This window comes from Pristis pectinata, chromosome 10 (genome assembly GCF_009764475.1).
Source record: "Pristis pectinata isolate sPriPec2 chromosome 10, sPriPec2.1.pri, whole genome shotgun sequence".
Classification (NCBI taxonomy): Eukaryota; Metazoa; Chordata; class Chondrichthyes; order Rhinopristiformes; family Pristidae; genus Pristis; species Pristis pectinata.
Window position 1 is genome coordinate 63,550,620 of NC_067414.1, and position 23,886 is coordinate 63,574,505.

Sequence of the window (23,886 nt, forward strand, 5' to 3'; positions counted from 1 at the left end):
ATGTCTGATCTCCGGCATCCTCAAGTGAAACCTCATTTGTGTGTCTCAACTAAACTGCCTGTGGAGATCAAGATCATGGTCACTCTCAGTCTCCTAGCTGTACGATCATTCCAGACTCCTGCTGCTGATGTCTGCCACATTGCCATCTGCTGCAAAGGTATGTCATCAACACTACAGACTCAAGGAGAAAGGCTTCATCTACTTTTCCTTCAGCCCACCGGAACAAACAGAATGGGCATTTTCCTGGATTGCAGACTTCCCCTGAATTCAAATGTTCAAGGACAGTTTTCATGATTTCACAGAGACCTTCCTGGACACCTCCAGATGAGAAGTGCCTGGCTACAGCACTGGAGGTTTTCCATTGCCACTATGCACAAATAACATGACCCCTATAGCCCCTATTCTTCACCAACTGGTCTGGGTCTCCTGTGCCTAGAGAGCACCTACCCATACTGCTCCCATCATTTCAATATCCATCCATTCATAGGCAATACCCTCAGTAACAGGGAGAATATTATTTGCTTTATGGTATTTTCCTTTAAGAGCAGCTTCAGATCTTGCAACACATCATTAGCGAATGCAACACCGAAACTGCCATTGAGCAAAAACCCCTCTTGATTTATTTTTATTCATGGACAGTTGTCGCATTGTAATTGCAAGTATGATTAGATGTTTGGTAAGGAAGGTAAGGTTGAAAGAATTATGTAAGCCTCCATGTGCAGGTGCTTTCGTTAAGTACAGTGAAGATTGTTGGGGGTGAGGAGAGGTACAGAACTGAGACAAAGTATAAATACTTTTTTCATAATGTGGCTTTAACCATTGTGCTGTAACTGTTAATGCAATCAGTTTGCAGCAAAACACATGCTGCGGGAGGAATACAGTGGGCCGAGCAGCATCTACGGAGGCAAAGTGATAGTAGATGTTTCGGGCTGTGACCCTGCATCATTTGCTCCAGACTGCATCTGCTGCAGCCTTTTGCCTGTCTGCAGTTCAGAAAAATTGCGAACAGAGATAAGCCACATGAAATCTCTATAGTCACAACAATGAGAAGATGAAGGGGGGAGGTGCGGGGCAAGGGCAACTCTTCGTGAGATTAGATATCTGCAGGAAGAATGTGGTGCAGGCAGGGTGTGAATATAGGATTGGCAAAAACAAAATAACTGAACTGCCATTGGTGATTACAGAGCAAAATAATTGTGAGTTGTCATGTGAATTGGCACATCAGGGCTGTAAATTGAGAATGGAGGGATAATTAAACTGTGTGGAATTAGGACATCTTCAAACACATCTCAGAATTCAAACAACAGTCAAGAGAACACAGAAAGTATGAACGAAAGCAGTATCCCAGAAGAGTTTACGAGGACAGATATTGGTGCTGTGCTTTGCTGATAACTAGTGCCATTGTGAACTATTTTCCAGTATTTCCATATTTTCCATATCAAAATTTGCATATTAAATTGCCAGTACAGTAATGGAGCTAGCATAGAAAACAACAAAAGTGACAAAACAAGATGGGAACACTTAACCAAATAATAGTTCTGACCTCTATTACCTCTAGTTTGTAATAAAATAGATGAGTTGGAAAATACAGTTTTAAAATGTGGGCACCATCACAAAGATCTAGTTAAACTTATGAATGGGAGCTGAATATTCCAGACTATAGAAACTGCCGGCATCTAGATGACATCGAGCAATATTGATAGAGACAACCACAACAGTTGAAGGATGGCTTTCAACATGGTTGAAACTCACTGGTAGAAACACTCCAGGTGAAATAATAGAACAGCAGGGGATGCAAAACTTCATTGGCAGTTGTCTGCAGATCCCTGAACAGTAGTGATGTACCAGGGAAGCATTAACATGGAGATCAGAAAAACATGTAGTGAAAACAAAGTGTATAAAATGGATTATTTTAATTTTCAAACAGATTGAGAAGCCAGAAGAGTTCAGTTATTAAAGGTAATGCGTTTCTAGAATGTATTCAGAGCAGGTTTCTAAAACAATGACCTAGAAATTCTATCACTTACACCAGCTTCTATCTACATCACACAATAGAGTGTCACCAGAAAACTGATCACAGATAGTAGTCAGGTACCCGCTGCATGGTTTTGTGTTTATGACATGCTTCTGCAAGGATGTGCCTGGGCATGTACAATGATGTTCAACAGCATATAATTCACATTTGGACACCACTTACAAAAAATTCAGTTGTGTCTTCACACTTCACGGTTGGAATATCGGCTATAGTTCACATTGCTCATGTGATGGCTGCACTGGTTAGGAGTCCATTCCCATCTCCTGAGAAAATGCATCTTTTCCAGGAAGGTCTGTGATTGAGGAAGTATTTGTTCAACAGTTGTAGAACAGTTATATTGTCTCAGTCTGTTCCCTGTGATGCAGGCTGAGACAAATATCATCTGCTTCTAGGAAGCTATCAACACAGTGAAGGATGTCCTGTGGCCTGCCCAAAACTCACTGGTGTTCCAGTGCAAGCTGATGTCCATGACCAAGTGCTGCAAACTAGCACAGTCCAGGACTATGCTCTAAAGGACACACTGAAGGCAGGTGCAGACACTGCCAGGGCTCAATGGGGAAGAGCTGCAGTTTAGGTCCTTCTGTCAAACACACTAAGTGGCTGGGATCCATAACAGGATCCCACATACTTTTAATTTAGGGGTGTAAATGGATGACAACTGCTGATGTGCAAATGGTAAATAACAGGAATAATGCTGTAAAAACATTGACTTGAATATTCTGTATTACATAATTTTAATATTTCAGTAAAGGATATTTGGAAATAAAAGAAAAGCTGGGCTAGCCTCCTTTCGGCTGGTATTAATCGAGACCAAGAACCTGGCCCAGCTGTGATACCAAACTCCCATCAGCTTGTTGCAACCCCAACACAACCATCCAGTGACTGATCACAATCCCACACCCCATCTTCCAACCACCTCTTCCCTGCTCCTTCTCTTACTCCTGGCCTGCACAAATTTACTCTGTTAGTTTCTCACTCAGTCGGCCTCCTGCTTAAATAGTCCTTTAGGGAAGGAAAATATAGCTGTTTCTTTATGACTGCCAAGCAATAACCACATCTGCCAAGAGTTTTATATTTCAGATACTTTTTCCTGATACCTTGGGAGTGATAAAATGCTTTTATGTAATCTTTCAACCATTTTTAAAGCATTAGGTTATGTTTAATTTAAATAATTTTATTTTATGAATATATAAATGGGTTGTGATGTATTATTAACATCTTTGCCTGATTAGTAGCATCTTGCAATGAAACTCAAAGTTTAACCAATAATTGCAAAGAAACATAGAAGAGACAAAAAAAAGCTTTGCTGAGGTTAACACTGATCCTTTGCTACACAAAAAGTTAGAACTGATGAGGAAATTTCCTCCATTAAATGTCTTGAAAATTGTCTGCTTAAAAACATTAGTGCATTTAAAGTAAATAGGTAAATATATGTTAAAAATACAGAGCTACATTGAAGCTCTTCAGAGGCAGTGGAAGGAGAATGGACACTGCAGAAAAAAAAGGGTAAGTACAGACTGCAGGACCAATACATGGACAAAAAGACATAGAGTGCCTTTTAAAGAAGGGGCTGGGGGGAAAGGGGGACAGTGGAACGAGATGAAGTATAATTGGTGGAACTCCAAAAACATGGGGCATAATGATTAAAGGGACAAACAATAATGGTGGAATTGGAGAGAGAGGAAAATAATAAATACCTGAAAATGAGAGGAACCAAATGTGGATGCAGGAAAAACTGGAGAAGCTTCTGAAGAAGTTCACTGAGTCTGGTTGAGGACCAGAGCATGTGCAGGAAATTAAATTTACCTTCTTTCAGCAGAAGAGCTGAGACTGATATCTACCGTCCACTGCATCTGCAACTATGACCTCAAAACATTGCCTGTGGTTGTTAAGGTTCCCACCCTTGGATCTTATGCAACTGTTTTCTTCCAGGCTGCTACTGGTGCTACATTCAGCACTCAATGTTCGCAGCACACAGCTGCTGGTATCAAATCATCGTTGAGCACTGATTGTTGAAATAATCTGCATGCTTTTCATGCTGTCAGCCTGAAGGAAGTTACTTAAGTGTCTAAAAATTGGGGGTCATAGAACCCACTTGAAATAGTGCTATGAGATTTTAAAAATCTAGTTTAACCACAAAAACAGACACACAGAGCCATAATGGTTCATCCAAAGCACAGCACCTGACAATACATTATTGCTTACTGTCAACCAAACTTAATACTCAATTCATTAGCATTTCAACATTTGGTAAGGAAATCCAAACCTGAAACAAAAATGTCAAGATTCAGGACAAAGTGATGGCAGATCTGAAGCAATAGGTGAACAAAAGCCCCAATAGCTGTCTCAGGCATTTCAGGGATCTATTTTGATTACCTTTTTATCATTCCATGGGAAAACGGTCTCAGAGCAACACATTGAATGCAAGATTCACTGCATATACACGAAATTAAAAGCATCTAATAACATAAGAAATAGGAGCAAAAATAGACCAAATAACCCCTTGTCTCATCTTTTTCTCAACCTCATTTTCTTCCCTAGTTATAATCTTCTTCTATTGTGAAGGCCTATCTTTTGAGAATTCTTTTTTAAATCACCAAAATGTAACATTTAGTTCTGTCTTTGGCAATGGCATATAATTGTTCAGTTTTGTTCATCAATGACACATGGTTACTATAGGAACAGGAAAAAAAATCTCTGAACCTCTTTTCCATTTGCCTTTTTATATAAATAAGTTTCTGCAGAAACTTTGTCCAGTTAAGAATGGGTTAATACCAAGTGAACTTGGGGGGAGGTGGGGGGGTGGAATATCACAATGGCTGTTTCTTCTGCTATTGTATCCTAGACTTCTTTCTTCACAATAACATAGCTTCAATATTTAATGAATTGCTGATACCCAGAGACTAAAATAATATCCTAAAAGTTGCATACAGCTCAAAAATTAATAATTGATTATTAGGCCAGACACCATTGCCACTGTTGTGTTCCTTGAGTATACACCAAATAGTCACATCTTCTATGGTATGGAAGACAATAGGAAGGTGGTTATCTTCAACTCGTATCAGTTTGAGTATTGCTTGCAGTTTTGGACACTCTACTGTTGGAAGGATATGTAGCTACTGGTAAAAGGTACACTATACGTTCAATAAGGTGCTGTCATAAATAATGGATCATTATTAAGAGAAAACTAAGAAGTTACTGTTCTCATTCACTGGAGCTGAGCAAGTTAACTGATTGGCTTTTCCAAGATCAGGGAAGCTTATTATAGAGTAGTAGTCATAAAATATTTTCACTGGTCAATGTGACTTTAACAGGACAACATAGATTTAAACTAGTCACTAAAACAATTATAAGGGAGGTTTAGAACAATAAATCTTTTCATGGGGGGCATAGACTGAGGAATTCTCTGCTTCAAACCATAATGAAATGCAGTCTATAAATTATTTTATAGCGGAAGAGAGAGTTTCTGGGAAGGGAGGAATATTAAAGATTAATTGGTTTATTATAGTCACATATACCAAGGGACAGTGAAAAACTTTGTTTTGCATGCCATCCATACGGATCATTTCACCACATCGGTACATTGAGGTAGTATAAGGGAAGATCAATAACAGAATGCAGAATGTAGTGTTACAGTTACAGAGAAAGTGCAATGCAGGTAGACAATAAAGTGTAAAGCCATGACGAGGTAGATTGTGAGGTCAAGAGTCCATCCTATCATACAAGAGGTCAGTTCAATAGACATAGTGGGATAGAAGCTGTCCTTGAGCCTGGTGGTATGTGCATTTAGGCTTTGTATCTTCTGCCTTATGGGAGAGGGGAGAAGAGAGAATGTCTGGGGTGGGAGGTGGCTTTGATTATCTTAACTGCTTTTCTGAGGCAGCAAGAAATGTAGAAAAAATGCAAAAGGAGTCCATGGAGGGAAGGCTGTTTTTTGTGATGTGCTGAGCGGTGTCCACAACTCTCTGCAGATTATCGTGAATCGTTTAGAGAATGGATTTGACTGTGACTCGTGCAGAAAAAAAACACCTAGAAGAATTGAATTAAGTAGCATTGTAGCAATTTATGATACCATCCTGTTCTCCTTTAAGTATTCAAGTCATTTTTTTTGTCCTTGTTTTTATGATTCAGGGAATGAGAGAACGTGATAGAAATTAAGTGCAATATATAAACATGAGCTACTGAAGAGAACTGTGCAAGAACATAGATATTGCCGTTATTTTGATGGCAGCTATAATCCATCTTCCACTCTCCCGATTAATGGATATAATTTAAAGCACAAAGTGGAAGATTTTCACAAACACATTTTGACGAACCTCAATGCTTCAATCTGTATTCTGAATCTGAGCAGAAGCAAGATAGGAGTGAATCAGTGAGGAATATAGGTCCTGGTTGGATGCACGGTACATTAAGTAATTACTCACTGACCTTTAGCTCCTGGTCAATCCAAACCGAGGGGAAATATTCCTGACAATTTCCACGCATTGGACGTGAAGTGTCCAAAGTTTTATGTGTACTATTAATATGGAACAGAAGATGTCGCTCTTCACATAGAGTTGAATGCTGGGAAGGAATGAAACTGAAATGAGACAATGAAGCCCAGTTGTTCAATTTCACATTCAGACCCACCGTCTTAATTATTTACATGTTAAAGTTTCAATACTAATCGATAATATTAATGCATTCTTTATAACTAATGTGCTTGATCTAACTGCCCTGGATTTCATTGTTTCAGGGACACTATGGCACGAATAGAGCTTCAGGAATAAAGGCCGAGATCAAAGTGATTGGTTAAAATTAGGTCGCAATTTTAGCATTTGCTTTGAATCTCCGTTGTTTGATTTGTAAATTATAACGCAATAGTGTTCGTCATCTTTTTAAGAAAAACTGTTAATCGTGGTGTTCACTTCCTCCTGAAGGAACAGCATCCGACTGGATGAAAGGTTAAAGTTATTAGGAGAAAACTGGACTGGGTACCAAATTAGGGTGATCAGGCGGGATTATATTGAATGGCAGAGCCGGCACGAAGGGCCGAATGGCTCACTCTTGTTCTTATTTCCTATGTTTTCTATAAATTCTACACTTGAAGATACTTTTATTTAGGCTGCCACATGTATTCCATTCTCAAACAATTCACAAAGCGTCTAGTGCTCCTACACCGGGAGATTTAGTCTGGTATTTTTGTTTTGGATATCTAATACATCTTAAAGAAAATCAGTTGATATTGAAGTCTATTTAAATCGTTATGGAGTAAAGGTGTTGGGTTGGTCAATGCTCTTGATCTCACCAACTGTCCGGGCCGATTACCTCAACTGTCCCAGTGTTCTCATGGTACTGCCCAGATAACCAGAAATTATGTACAGTATCTGGTGGTTCCTTCATAGACCTGCACCACGTGAACAGATTCAAACCTCTGACTCCGATGCGTGTTAATAACATGGCACCCCAAGCCGTAAATTGGCTAAATGTGCGGATCGATGACAGTATTATGGCCCAATATATTACTGTAATACCCATTTGTCTCTTGCTGTTTGGAAAGCGTCGGACTGGATGAGCACAGCAGCAGGAACCCCGATTTAAACGCGAAAGGGAACAGGAGCAAAGGCGTGAACTGACAGGTGTGCGGCTGTGGGCGAGAGGATTTCATTCGGGAAAATGAGCGCTTTTATTTGCCCGTTTCCTTTCACTTTCCACCTTGCATTCCAATGCCCCGCGCATTTGGACTTCAGACTGCCGACCGCCAACTGCACCAGCCCCAAATACCTCACCTTCTCTTCGCTTCCTTTGTGCTCAAGAGGTTGTTTGTTTCAGTGGAATGAAGCCCTTAACCTCAATGGTTTTGTGGTTCATCGCTTCTCCCTGCAAAGAGTAACATTCCCCAATATCCATTTGTCTCTTGCTGGTTGGAAATTTTACAATACAATGTTCCCAGGAATGGCTGAATAACCCCCCAAAAAATGTGTTCAGCCTCAAATAAAAGTAGTTTTCACAGACGATAGACATTATTCCCAAACGCCTCCTCTATTTTAACGTAACATAGAGCGAATAATACTACGAATGAGTTAAGGTTTACCCAGCCGTAATCCAAAACCATTCCTTACCTGATTAGAATTGATCTGAATATTTATTAGAGGAGCGAAGACCGCTTTATAAACGTTGGCTATATTCTGCACTGATGTTAAAATGTGCTGCCGTTCCTCTTGCATCTCAGTACAATGATAAGGATCGGCTCCTCGCTATCGCTAATCTTCCTATGGGAAACCCTCCCTCTTAAAAAAAAGGTCCACGACATGTTGGTAAGTAGTATGACAGAAGTAAAAATACAAGCGTGTTGGGGGTGGTGGAGGAATGGGGAACTTGATGTTAAAGGTACTACAAATACCCGAACCTTATCTTCATTATTTTGGGAATAATGCTGGATGAAGCGCATTGAATGTGGGAACCGCGACTTCCGAATGTCAGCCGCACACTGGTGAAGTCACGAGCTCTCAAATTTCACACAAAAAAAAGTTAAACACATCTTTGAGGTTGTAGGGTAATCCAAAAGCACATTTGGAAAAGCGGCATGCAAACCCCTTTCCGCACGACACACACAGGTTAGCCCCGGTCTAACAACACCGTTGGGCAAGTTTACGGGAGAAAATGAAGGAACATTCACGGGTAGCGGGATTGCTTTGCACTGCCGTCCGCGGATTGCCTTGACCGTATGCTATTAATGCGGAACATTAACCCAATCATGTGATGGTTGAAGGAGACACCAAGTGTGTTGAGGACAGCAGTCATGGATAATTTCCCTTATCACCCTCACCGTCAGCTTACTGTAGGGCTTTGTAAACCTGGCGTTTAAAACAAAGTACTAGAGAGGTGGGAGAGAATACTCATCTCCAAACCCCCACCCCACCCCCCACCCCCCCCCCCCCCGGCAAGTCGAAGTCCTAACTTCTGCGGGAAAGCTCTGTGAAGAAGAAGTGAGCGTTAAGGCACTAATAAAACGGTGATTTTGGAGATCACATCTTGGTGCAGCGATCCAACGCCGTCTAACCGTGGCATCATCCGAGTCTTGCTGCATTCTTTGGGACCCACCGGAGCACCTGCCTTCTGTTTGCTGTGACCGTGACACGGCAGTGTGCGTCGCGTATCAGCAGCCAAACCTCTCGCCTGTCTCCAAAACTGCGGAGCATAAGGGACAAAGAAGCAAAAGGGAGATCATTTATTGCAATGCGAGAATGTTGAATGACATTGCATCACTACTCGGAATTCATTTGCGGAATAACGCTGACCCCGTGATGTAACATCTCATGCTTTCTGGACCCTAATTGTTAAAAAGTTATATTTTTTTTTAAAAAGTTTTGCTGGGATAAAGTTTGAGCCAATCAGAAGCGCAGTGGGGGCGCCCTGCTCCGCGGATGGCTGCAGTGCGAGAGTCTGAGCGGCGTTCTCTGTAATGTAACCAAGTCAGCCATCCGGGGGGAAGGTGAGTGAGCAAAGCCATCTGAACGTGCGTTCAGCCACTGGCTTAAACTCTTCCGATCTTGGACACAAAGCTCTTCAAGAATGGATATACCGAAGGCTGCGGCGCTTGTGTGGTGTGCCCTTTGCTGCTGTTGGGATTTCCTTTTTGTCCTTGAAGCTGCTACACTGGGATCTCTGCAGGACCCCACTTCTCAGGATGGTCCTGGTTCCTCATCACCTTTGGACAGCAAGCACGATCAGACCTTCAAGCGCCAGCACATTCGCACCGGCACTGTGGTGCCGCATGAGTACATGATGTCACTTTACAGGACCTTATCCGAGTGTGAAAGGAAAGGGTTGAACAGCAGTCTGGCCCGAGCCGACCCCGTGCCAACACTGTTACCAGCTCGTGGACAAGGAAATGGTGGGTAATAAATGGGATTCCATTTAATTGTAGAAAGCTGGCCGCTTTGGCTGGGAATGCGCTTTTACAGTAGCTTGCATCTGGCTGTGCGGCGCGAAATACAAGTACTGATTGCTTTCTTCTGCCAACATTATGCCTCCCATTCCAGTGCTAATTAATTCTCTTAAATAAATAAGCAGAGACACGGGTTACCGACATATCTGTGTATTTAGATGCAGTTTATAACTCCGGACAGAGAGATGCATCAACTGATTAACCTGATCTCAGGCAGACTGCGTGTTCGGGCCACAGCTGTGATATGTCTTGAGGAAGAAAAGTTGATCCAATATTACTATAAGAATTCTTAGAATGTATACAGCAGCAGTATTTCAGCAATTAAACCCACAGAGCTGGCGACTGAACCGATCGTTTGAAGAAATGAATTTGTTGAATCTTGCTGTCTGCTGCGATTTGCAATGTGAATTGCAGGAGAACCGTAGATATCTCGCAGTGCCTGTCCCTTGGGGTTTGTTTTCTGTTTGTTAGACCCGCCGGCCTCCATTAATGTTCTCGGACAAATAAAGAGACTGGAAATGGCAACAAAGTATGGACAAAGGTGAAGGAATTCACTCATAGCTACTCTGAACAGGGCGTGCGTTCAAACGTATACATTTGAACGTGTATGAGGGCCGCACAATATTTAGCGCCAGTAGTGTGTCTGATCTCCTGTTAAGCAAGATAAGATATTAGATGTTGCGGGATGCGGTCAATGTGTTTATCTGCTGAATAGGTGTGCGAGCGAGTCCCTGATGAGAAACTGAAACCCGGTTTAAATTACGATGTCCCCTGAAAAGTGGACCCTTTGGGACATATGTAGATGTTAAGGAAAACAGGACACGTTTCCCTTTTAATATTCGTAATCACACAAACCCCACGCAGCAGCTCGAATCAGGTATGGCCCCGGTTCAAGTAAAAAACACGTTCTTACGAGTGATGATTTTGAAAAGAAAATGATTGTTTCAGTAATAAGACCAATAAACAACGGGCAAGATGCGCGATAATGTTGAGATCATTTTGTCAGGTTATGTAAAGGAGCCCCCCCCCCCAATATATCCCATGAAAATGCGGCTACTTCCATTGACCTAAATAAAATCTGAAAATGCTGGAAATAAACTTCATGGCTGCCCGAGATTTGGAAGGAAAGGCACTTAACGTTTCGAGTCACATGCGTACAGATGTTGCTGATGTGTTGAGGCTCTCAGGCACTTGTTTTCCTCACTATCTTTGTTCTGTGTCTTTTGGCTGGCTGGTTACTGTTGCCAGGAATACTGCTAGTGCATTGCCGATTTAAGTGAAGTTTAACTGGGTACCATCTGGGTTTTATTAATCTCTGCTGGGGAACCATTAGAACATGCAGCAATGAAATTGACTAATTTCAGACGGAAATACTGTTTTATTGTATCCCTCTGTGGACACGCGGTTTCCAACTTCTTAACGGCTAAATAATCGATCCATAAGAACATTGAAGCAATATTAGCGTCGAAGTGGCGGTCAAAATCATGTCCTCCACTGGAGTACCATCTGAAATCTTGTTCGGGGTAATCTACTCAATAATATCTCCAATACACTGAAGTAGGACTCGACCAATACACTTTGAGGATTTTGATAACAAACTCCTCGAAAGAGTAAATAATTTACCAACACGCTTTTAGCAAAGGAAGGTAAGTGGTGCTTTCGATCCACATTGAAAGGCCTAAGTATGTATTTTTAACCAGAATTACACAGTAGTTTGGAAGCCCGGGATAACGTTGTGTTGAAAGGTTTGCTTGGGGTGATGGAGTTGGACGGTCATAAGAAAGACTTGATTGATTGCTGCATCCGAATGCCAGGGACGAAGGTTGTCAAAACCATCTATGACATTGAGCCTGACAGGAGAAGATACAACCACAACAGTTGCCTTGCACGCAATTTTTTGACGAAGTAACCCACACAAAACTGAAATGATCCTGGTGAGGTACTCTAATAATTCAATGCAGTAATGCATAGAAATGTCATAATACGTGCACTAGGGTAATACGGTTAAATTAGTGATTGGGAATAAATAGGAATAATCCCGGTTAGTTTTAAGGCTGAACGCATAAAATATACCACCTGATAAATGGCTTGTTACCGCAGCTTTAGTGCTGTTCGTCTTAATTATAGCAGCGAGGCTGTTGAAACAGCTTGTCAGTCCAAGAATTTTTTAAAAAATGGAAACAAAACCTTAAACGAGTATAAATCCACACTTAGTTTGTTCTGCCAGGAAGCTCTCATCTAAATGTTAATTTGCGTGTCAGATTATTGGCTAATGGCATTCTCTTTAACAGCAACGGTGTCACAAGGCGCACTAAACTGGGCCAGCCATAGACAACAGCGGGCGATATTCCCAAATCTAAACATTGATGGGACTTAGACAGAAAATCCGTTAGTCAAACATGACACCAATAAGAATGTTCAGTCACTTCTAACTCGTTTAAACCGTGTAAAATCAAAACATCATTCGTTCCATCAAAGTGAGGTACTGCATGTTGGCGAAAAGTTGAGCCTGAAGTTGAATGGAGATCTCGGTAGTCAGGAGGCCAAAGCACAACCAGAACGTCTGACATTTCCGATGCGGATGCAAGCAGAGAATCTGCTACCATTCAGAAGCTCGGCTGTAAATCAAATCTGCGGTTTTTGTATGTCTGGGTACATATCATATACACTTTGTAAAGCGCTTAGATAGGAAGCTGCGATCTAACATCAAGATGGATTGTGGATTTTCAAACACTTACTGGAGTTATCCCAATAACAAATATTACAGTCTTGCCTGCCCGAAGTCACTAAATCGTCGAACATATATCTCTACGCTCCAGAGTTGTTCCCATATGGTTATTCATGTTGTTTGCCCTTCCTATTCCATCAAGTGCAGCCCGCTGTTCTATCAGAATCACGTGCTTTAATTCGTAGACTTGAACTACTTCTCTGCAAATTAGCTCAGATGCTAAAATTCATCCTTACCCATCATTTACCTTAATACGATTGTACTGAAAATACCAAAAAGTCATCTACTTATAAAGCACCTTTTGGCGACCACGGGGCATCTCAACGTGCACTCCAGTCAATTCACCACCTTTTAAAAGCGACTGCATACCGAGTGTGACAGACCTGAAGACTTTTAAGTAATAGAGACACAAAAGACTGCAGATGCTGGAATCTGGAGCAACACCCAAAGCGCTGTCGACGTTTCGGGTCGAGATCCTTCACCTGGACTGAAAGAAAGAGAGATAGCCAGTATGAGAAGATGGAGGGAAGGGGTATAAAGTTATAAAGTTTATCATAACTTGTATAACTTTATAAACGTATATGGGGCCCAGACAGAGTAAATAGGAAGGATCTGTTGTGATGTGGGAATCAATCTATAATGATTATGACCCGAGCAATGTATTTGAAAAGGTAACAACGATAAACGGTAAGGACTGACTGAAATGTTCTGGGCAAGAAGACCTGCTTCAGCGCAGTGATACGATCATGGCGCTACAAGAAATTAAGAAATTTCGGGCCATGCTGGAAGAAGTGGGAGCAAATTCTCTAGACGAAGGAGGTCAGCGTTCATATATGTAATCCACCGAAGTATTTTCTAAATAGACTGAATACTTGGAATTTAATAAATCCAGACACTGCTTCTGGATGATGTAATTCCAGACGAGAGGTTATCGGGCATTGTGACTTCCAATAAATAACCTGTTGCAACGCAGTATGTGACACAAAGCCGGCTTTTTCAGCGCCAAAACAGAACAGGAATGGGATCGGCTGATAAGGATACACAGAGCCCAGGACAGGTGCCTTCAACCCACAAGCCATCTATTTTACATATCACCAGCAAAAACGTACTTTGTGCTCCGGCAAAGCGATCGGGACAACTAATTTTCAGTAAATTCTTTTACTTATTAACCAACAAAAGAGAGATTGACCTATTTGAACCTGACATTAAAATCACTGTACTGCTTCGCAATTTTAGGGGAAACCCTTTAGCACAATGCATTCTTGTCTTTATTAGTCAAGGCATGGACTTTAAGAGAAAGAAGTTATGCTAGAACTTCATACAATACTAGTAAGACCACTGCTTGGGGATTGCTGTAGTTCTGGTCACATAACAGGGAAGATGTGCTTGCATTGGAAAGGATGCAAAGATTTACGAAGATGTTGACAGAAACGTGTAGCCATGTGACATGATTCGATAAAACAGGGTTGTTTTCTTTGGGAAAATGGGGGATCGGGAAGACGTACCTGAGGTCTATAAAGTAATAGAGACATAAAAGACTGCAGATACTGGAACCTGGAGCAACACACAAAGCGCTGTCGACGTTTCGGGTCGAGATCCTTCACCTGGACTGAAAGAGGGGAGATAGCCAGCATGAGAAGGTGGAGGGAAGGGGTATAAAGTTATAAAGTTTATCATAACTTGTATAACTTTATAAACTTATATGGGGCCTAGACAGAGTAAATAGGAAGGTCCTGAGCAAAGCGTGAAAAACCAAGGGATTAAGTTTTAAATAATTGGCGGCAGGATTAGCTGGAAGATGAGGGAAAATGTTTTCATTTCAGAGGGTGCTAGGAATCTGGAACTCACTGCCCGAAAGGTAATAGAAGCAGGAACCTTCATCACACTGAGACAGCAGTTGGCTGTGCAGTCAAAGAGCCGTGACCCTCGGGACCACAGGCCTTTTGCTAGAAGGCCCATTAGACTGGGACTTCGACCGACACAGACATGATGGGCCGAACAATCCCATTCTGTGTCGTATTTTTTCCAGGACTCTGTGATGCTGGCGTGCTGTCTTTAAAGGTGGTGTGCAAGGAAGCATTATTTTAAGTGGTTATATTCATTCACACGAAACTGACAGCCCCTTTCCCCCAAAACTGATCGTGATTAATGTTTGTTGAACGGCGGTGAATAAAACCCACATAAAGAACAATTGGTGCATTCATATTTCAATCATATGCTGGCAGTCGGCAATAACCTGTAGGAGGCAGACTTTTGAAAAATGTACAAATAATTACTATGTTTTATTTTCATATCAAATTACTGGTGACATCATATTATGGTTTTGATGTTCTGTGTAATTTTAAAACCGCAGAGAGAAGGAGGAATAAGGCTAAGTTAATGGGACTAATCGTCATGCTGGAGTTATTTTCCAGATACTGCTACAAAGGTTCTGATACCTGCAGAATACAGGATTGTTTTAACAAAGCAGTTATCGTTCTGATCCAGATTAGGCTAACAAAGATTTGTACGCGTCAGCTGTTAAATGGCTACAAAAATATGCAATTTTAAGCCATGCGTTTTTAAAATAAAGTAAACCTTAACTTTAGATCTAGTAAACCCCACTTCCCAGCAGCATGCTCCTGCATTATACGGATTGGCGAAATAAAGCAAATATACTTGATTTTACTCTCCTAGCCATGAATCACTGAGATGAATTTACGAGAGGAAAATCCCGACGTGACCCTGGCAGGGACGGGATTGTAATTAAAGAACAGCCCATGGTGTGAATAAATCGATATTAATGGGGGTTTGATTTTGTTCAAACACTTTGTTTTCTCTTTCTGCATAGCTTATGATTCTAATTCACACAAAAGTCGAGTAGTCATAGAGTCACGAGCACTGGAACAGGCCTGTCGGCCCATCACACCCGTGCTGATTAATTTACCCTTCTACACCAATCCCACTTGCCTGCACTACAACCATTTTCTTCTATTTCTTGCCTATTTAAGTGCCTGTCTAAATACCTCTTAAACGTTAAAATTGCACCTGATTTCTACAACCTCCCCTGGAAGCCTTTTACAGATATCAACCACTGTACAAAAATACTTTCCCCACATATCCCCTTTAAAACTCTTTCCTCTTCACCTATGCCCTTTTGTTGTTAATACCCCAACTATGAGAAAAAATATTTTGACTACCTAGCCCATCTATGCCTCTCATAATCTTACGACCCATCAGGTCACCCCTCAGCCTTCTTCACTCCAAGGGAAACAGGTCCAGCCTATCCAATCTCTCCCCACAACTAAAGTCCTCAAATCTAGACAACATCCTGGTGAATCTCCTCTGCACTCTCTCCAGGGCAATCACAGGCTTCCTGTCGTGTGGTGACCAGAACTGCACACAGTACTCCAAGTGTGGCCTAACCAGCCTTTTGTAAAGTTGGAACATAACATTATGTTCTATGCCACGACCTAGGAAGGCTAACACGCCATATGTCTTCTTCAACACCCTATCCGCCTGTATTGCCACTTCCACTGAACTATGTACTTGGACCCCAAGATCTCTCTGTCCATCAATATTCCTTGGTACCCTATCATTTTATTATATATGTCCTATCCCTATTTGACTCCCCAAAATGCATGAGCCCGCGTTTATCCAGATTAAACTTAATCTGCCTACACTCCATACAACTTTCTATCTGATCTGCATCCTACTGTAACCTTAGACAACTTTCCTGACTATCCACACCACCCATTTTCGTGTCATCCGCAAACTTACTAATCATACCTCCTACATTCAGCGGACACAATTGATCATCTCCTTTGTATCTAACTGAATCATCAGAGAGAGCTAGGTCCAAATGCTTGTTCACCAGAAGGCAAGAGGTTAACATGCAATTAGTATGTCAGCGTTAAATTTGGTGAGAAAATGTTGCGTTGATTAAAACTGGTTAGATCGCAAGGTTCTTTTGCATAGTGAATATTATATCCAATGCGCTCCGGGAATGAATCCACGTCATACTTAAGGGTCCCCCTAAAACTGCCACGCATCCAAGTGAGGGAGTGTGATAGGAATTACCGGATTTAATCTCAAATTCAAACGGATTAATCTGTGTGTTGATAAATTAAGTGGTTCACTGAATGATATTACTGCGCACCTCCCCCACCCCAAAGAAAACTAGAAAAATGCAAGTTAGTGACCGGAAGAGATTTGTATTAGCTGGTTACTAGTTACCTTCTGATGAACGCTCCATTAATACCCAATCATTTTTAGTTCCTCGCCCTTTGTGGCATGTTGAGGTCGCGCAGTTAATTTGGCTTTCGAAAATATCATGAACAATGCTTTTGAAATAAACAAAATCTAGGAACTAATCTCGGAAATAAAGGCATAATCGGCATCCAGTATACACACGCTCCAAAGCTGCTAACTTACCCTCGTTTGACTTGGCACTAGGTGCAGTATAACTGCAATAAAATGACCAGAGAAAGTTCTAAGCGCTGAAAATCAAATACAAAGTCAGTAGGTAAAGTTGCAGCCGACCATTCAGTCTCGGCGGGGTATAATGAAGTGATGAAACAGTCTCCAGCGCTCGAAACACACATTTCGGCAGACGCTAACTGATCTTGTGTTTTTGCCAGTACTCATTGTTTTATTGCAATTTAATTCCTGTTCTGGTACAAATTCAGACTTTAAAACTATTGAGATAATTGCCTAGAACTCATGAGAATAGCAGACACAGATCTCTTTGTCTGTGATGGCGGAGGTACCATGAAGGCGGACAGTACTTTCCACAGTCTTTGCTGGAAGGGGTTGCTCCTTCCAGCGTCCTTTCAAGGAGGAGGGGTGTGGAAGATCAGCATTAAGGTGGAAACTGTACATTTCTCCCTGCTCTCTGTAATCTGATTGTATTTTCTAATCTTGGGAGAAAACGAGTGTTTGGGGCCACAGTATCCGCCCCGGACAAAAAAAAAAGAAACAATTCTGCTGCGATTCCACGAACAAACAGAATCACAGAAAGTCACGGCACAGAAGGAGGCTTTTCAGCCCGTCGTGATCATATCGGCCCAGAAAAGAATTTTTGTAGGGATTAAATCCTATTTTCTGGCTGTCCCGTACAGGTTACGGATCTTCCAATGCTCGGCCGGGAACGATTGATACTTCATGAGGGCTCCTCTCATCACCATTCTTTCAGGCAGTGAGTTCAGAACCCCCACCGTTCCATGTGGAAATGAAAATCCCCAGCACTGCTCCAATCTTTTACCAATATCTTCTCAAGTTACTGACAATTCAAAAGGAAATTATTTTCTGATCTCCATATTATCTTGCAGTCTCTGTCGGTAAATTCACCCACTGCAGTTAAAGTGTGCTCTGCTTTGTTCTGAGTGGAACCAACATGAGACACTGTCGATGATATAACTGCACAATAGAAGTTTGTTACAGTATAATAATACGATTCCTCTGCTGAGACTTCGTGAGGAGAGATTTAAAGAAAAATTCGGTTATAGCTTTAGAAACAGCTGTTGCTGAGTGCATAAGAACTCCACAGCAGAGCAGTATAACAACGTATAAACTCATCTGTTTGCAGCTTGTAAGATCATAACAGGGAACAGATTGACAGCTACTCGTAGTGAAGCAAGTTAAACGAGGCCTTCTGCGTTTTGGAAATTGCATGACAACGGGGAATAAAATGTATGGAAAAAATTAAAAATAATCTACAGATGCTGAAAATCTAAAACAGAGACAGAAAATGCTGGAAATACTCAGCAGGTTAGGCCGCATCTGCGGGAAAAGAAGCAAGGCCAAGCTTTCAGATGATAGGCCCTTCGGCACAACTGATGATTGAGAAAAGTGTCTTAAATCGTTGATTGGCGCTTCTGCACTTACCTTCCGCAACTGCCTTTCTATTCACAAATCTCTAAATTTGTCATTGGAATATATAGTAGTAACCTAGATAAATAACAATGCTAACTGGATGCTGTCAGGGACCAAGAATATCATGGCTGTTCCAATGCAGTGTCTCTGTTTCTCGAAGGTCTAAGCATTGCATTTCAACGCCGACACCGTATTTCCAGGTATACTGGGCTTTGTGTTTTTCTCTCTCTTAAAACTTGGCGTTAAAATTACAACTATCCTGGCTACGAGACTCTCCACAACTGGAAGAATAAAATACTGAAAAGTAAATTGATCACAAAGTCGTTGCAGTAATGATAAGGTGCGAAATTTAATTATTAATGGAATAAGTAAGTAATAATTTTAGCCACAATAACTCATGCTGAGATATTTGAATTTCGTTACTTTTATTTATTTGATACTTCTTCATACAGAACAAAGCAAATCTATGAGACAGCGATATTAATGATACAACTCCTTCCTTTTATGAAAAACAGTTATTTGTTCCCGTAGGAAGTTTGGATTATTTATCCATGTGTGCGTCCCTTTAGCTGTGCGCATCTCATAAACATTTAGAAAATCTTATTTGGAGTGGCTCGGTGACTAGCCTAGAAGGCAAAACGATATCGGCCATTTCCGCAGGTAGTGTAAAGCTTGCTGACCCACGACGGAATAATAACCACACCGTTTGCTTCGGTCATTTTTGTTTAGGATGGGGGGAAATACTCTTTACTCTCCAGTTTTCCATGTTGGAAATGGTGTGAGTTGTGTGCACGAAACATGGAACAAAGGCAGGAGACGAGAGTCGTGGGATTTCACCGACCCCTCTTACCTCTCCAATACCTGTCAAACTCACGATCAGGGCGCATACAAGAATAGTAATCACTCGCATGAGTTCGGGAGAAGAGACCTGTCACCTGTCACCAGGAAGTAGTAAATGCGTTCAGAACAACAGAGGAAATAGGGACAACGAGTGAGAACAATAATAACAAGTATATGTTGTACACATAGGAATTTCTAATTGATTTACTCTTACCGAGCTTTATTGATTTATTGCAATGCATGATGACCATAATAATGAAACGTTTCAAGGAGAGTGTACAGGTTTATAATTAAGGGTACATGATGTACGTTGGTACTCATTGGTCTTGAAAGGCAAGTATCCTTTTTTTAAAAGATATTTCTTCCAGGAATGTATGCAACATTGACAAACTTGACTCCATTCGTCGCGCTTAGCTGTTTCGATAAGATAGTCGCCTCGCCTCTAGTCTATGAACCTCTAATAATTCTTCTGCTGGAGGGGCTCCCAGACGTTATCAGGCAGCGAGTTCCCGAAACTGGCCTGCGAAGGAACAGCAAGAAAATGCCCACGTCGCGGTGGACTGTGACGTGGATGGCAATGAAATCGATAACATTCTGTTACTGCTTGAGTTCTTTTCAAGACAAGCAAGGAAAGCACTGGCAACATGATCTGACGAGTTACTGCGGTACCTCGTCAACCCTGCACAATGAAACCAACAGGGCACATGTGAAGGAGGAGGTGAACACTAGGGTCAATCAAACCAATTGCTGTGTCCCGGATAGTTTCAAGCTTTTCGAAAGTGGCATCAGATAAGAGACGGATATGCCTTAAAGCTCTTGACTAATGCTTTGGAAATTATGGAGACATGTTGAGAGGTCAGAAGTAATTCGATTCAAAGAATCTCGTCTCCGCGGCTGTTGATGTGGCAGGCCGCGTCAAGGTTTTGGTAATGTGGATTCCAAAGATATTTATGGTAGGGTCTAAGCAATTAGATAAGGTCAATGTGGCCGGGCTTTCTCTTGTTCGAGATAATCATTACCAGGAACCCACTTAGTACAAATGTGACTTGTCACTGTCAACCCAGGCGTGAATGCAAGCCAATTCCTGTCGAAGCTGCTTCATTAATGGACGCATTCACAATGGAGACAAGTGCTGCGGAATCACCGGTGAACAACCCCGGCTTTAACCTTGGGTTAAGGAAAGGTCATTGATAAAACGCTGAAGGTGTTTGGGGAAGGATACTTCATTGCAGGATTCCTGCAGCAATATCCTAGGGCTGCAAAGAATACCCCCTGACAACCATACTCACGTTCCTTTTTGTTAAATATGGCTTCAGTCATCGACTGGTTTCTGTTTGATCTCGTTTTGCCACATCTCCTTAGTTCCAGGCTCAGCCGAATGCTGCTGTGATGGGCAAAGCAGGTATTTTCAATGTCCAGGCATTTTACTTATGTGCTTCATTCTGCCTATCCGAAGCTCCAACTTTCTTGTCCAATCAAAAAAAACTTTACATGTACTAATTGCAGACCCTGTACATTATGAACATGTATAATGGGTATAACATATCATCATGGGTAGGCTTGACGTCTCCACGGCAGGGTCTAGCCAGAATACAGCTTGTATGAAGAGCGTGAAGATGTACAATCGCGTTTTATTTTTGTATTGTTTTGAAGCAATTTGAATATAGCGAGGAAGGATCTTGAGGTGAATTCTCACAAAGATGTTGAATCATTTAGGAAGTGGTTCTATAGAGTTCTCTGGTTAGACCACACGAGGAATATTGTGTTCAGTTCTGGTGGCCTCATTACAGGAAGGATGTGGAAGCTTTAGAGAGGGTGCCGAGGAGATTTACCAGGATGCTGCCTGGATTGGAGAGCATGTCTTATTGAAGATAGGTTGAGTGAACTAGGGCTTTTCTCTTTGGAGAGAAGAAAAATGAGAGGTGACTTGATAGAGGTGTACAAGATGATAAGAGGCATAGATCGAGCGGACAGTCAGAGACTTTTTCCCAGGGCGACAATGGCTAACATGAGGGGGCATAATTTTAAGTTGATTGAAGGAAAGTATAAGGAACCCTTTTACACAGAATGTGATGGGTCCGTGGAACGCACTGCCGACAGAGGTTGTGGGCGCAGATACATTCGGGGCATTTAAGATACTCTTAGATAGGCATATGGATGATAGAAAAATGGAGGGCTATGTGGGAGGGAAGGGTTAGGTAGATATTAGAGTAGGATAAAATGTCGGCACAACATGGTGGGCCGAAGGGCCTGTACTGTGCTGTAATGTTCTATGTTCTATGTTAAGTGGGAAGAGTAGAAATTGCAGTGTAACCAGTCCACTGTCTCAATGAAAGGGAGTTGGGTGGCGTCTCTGTTTTAAGTAATCAGTAAAATATCAACAAATGGAAACAAGAAAATTAAGCTCGTTAGCATTACAGAGATTATCCTAAGTACATACAAAATGAAAGAAAAAGCAAATAACTGGATGTGCGCCAGTGAGATGCAATCCCCGAATAACGAATTACGAGAAATTGTAAAGTTAGTGAGAAACAAACTGCTGAAGGAACTCAGCGGGTCAGGCAGCACCCGTGGAGGGAAATGGATAGTCGACGTTTTAGGTGGAGACCCTTCACCTGGACTCCAGTTCCCCAGCCCCGTACCGTCCGTTTCCATCTCCTATCGAAGATTCACCAACATATTTTAATCACTGAGTTCCTTCAGCAGTTTGTTTCTTGTTTGCTCCAGATTCCAGCATCTGCAGTCCCTTGTGCCTCCATATAGTAAAGTGTGCACAACCACAATGTGTGCAGGAGCAGTATAAGTGTGCGCAGCTACCTTTAACTTTTGAGTCAATGTCACTTTCACGATTCAATTTATCCTTTGTTTTGTATCAGAGCGCGTTTTCTTTGCCCCTTGCTCTAGCCTTCTTCCCTAGCTTCTAACTTCAATTTCTCGCGTCTTCTTTTTCAGACGGAGCTCCCCTTGAGAAGAAACAGAGATACCTGTTTGATATTTCCAAATTGCCAAACACGGAGGAGCTTGTGGGAGCCGAGCTGAGGATCTTTCGAAAGTTGCCCGGAGATCTCCATGCGGCGCTCTCCCTGGGAGGCAGCATGTATCGGATTTTACTTTATTCCTGTCCCGAGCGGGGGGATTCCCCACCGAAACCACTCGATTCGAGGACAGTTGACATATTGGACGTCGATTCGTCAAGATGGCAAGTGTTCGACGTGTGGGAATTAATGAAAAGCCACATCACTGCTAACCTACTGTGTTTAGATGTGGAAATCATTTCCGATTACTCCCAGAAGGCTTTAGATCCTCGACTTTTGGGATTCAATCGCTCTGATCTCCAGCCTCAGGAAAAAGCCTTGTTGGTGGCGTTCAGCAACACGAAGAAAAGGGAAAACCTCTTTCGAGAGATCAGAGAGAAGATCAGATCTCTGGGTGGGTCGGAATCACTGCAAGTTAGCCGCGAACCCAGTGTCAAGCGCCGCAGAAAAAGGAGGACTGCGTTCTCCAGCAGGTCCAGCAGAGGAAGCGGGAAGAAAGCCAGGTCGAGATGCAGCAGGAAACCTCTTCATGTCAATTTCAAGGAGTTGGGCTGGGACGATTGGATCATCGCGCCTTTAGATTACGAGGCATACCATTGTGAAGGGATCTGCGACTTCCCGCTCAGATCCCACCTTGAACCCACCAACCACGCCATTATACAAACGCTGATGAACTCCATGGACCCCGAGTCCACGCCGCCCAGCTGCTGTGTCCCATCCAGACTCAGCCCCATCAGCATATTGTATATCGACTCCGGCAACAATGTGGTTTATAAACAGTACGAAGACATGGTGGTGGAATCGTGCGGGTGCAGGTAGCGCCTTGACACCGGCCCTCCAGTCTGATCTTATGTGAAGCTAAATACTGCAGCGGGTTGAGCAATGCCCCATTATTCTCAAGTGCATCTCAGCGAGGTGCTGCCGTGGGGAGGATCACCCCTGGCCACAGGGAATGGCGACTTCCTAGGCCATCAAATCGGCGAAAGATCCAACAATCTAAGGCTTCAACGTTTTATGAATTGGATTATGAGCTGTACTAAATACACCCATGTTCTTAATTTGTGATTAAGACGGAGGACTGACCCTAATGCATCGATCGAAGCCTAACAATTTTTTAAAATCAAAACCTCCAGCGATGGGTGCTGACAGGTTGGGAAGTTCACTTAAACGTAAAATCCGTTCCATCTGCTATTTCTGTAGCGTGACTTAGCGCGCACATTCACTCATTATTTGCAATCTGATCACCGAACTGCCCTGGCGGGGGCATCCTTGCTGTAACGAAGGAGCGGCCGATCTGGTTTTGATCATTATTAACATGTGCTAACAAACGTGAGCCAGCTGCAAGCGAAAGGCCTAGACGGTAATCGTTGAAAGGAAAACCCAGCTCTATCCTTGCCAAGATCACATATCTGCCTATCGCAGATTAACCCTTCAGAGGACAGAGAAAAGCAGAGATGATTACGCC

The 23,886-nt window shown here is 42.2% G+C and overlaps 1 protein-coding gene across 1 annotated transcript; it reads left to right on the forward strand.

Moving 5' to 3' along the window:
• On the forward strand, positions 1 to 23,240 carry LOC127575492 (growth/differentiation factor 6-A-like). The gene is made up of 3 exons (XM_052025425.1): positions 1 to 157; positions 9,666 to 9,911; positions 22,339 to 23,240. Exons 1-3 carry the CDS (start codon positions 1 to 3, stop codon positions 23,238 to 23,240), a joined length of 1,305 nt encoding a protein of 434 aa, XP_051881385.1.
• The last annotated feature ends 646 nt before the right edge of the window (positions 23,241 to 23,886 follow it).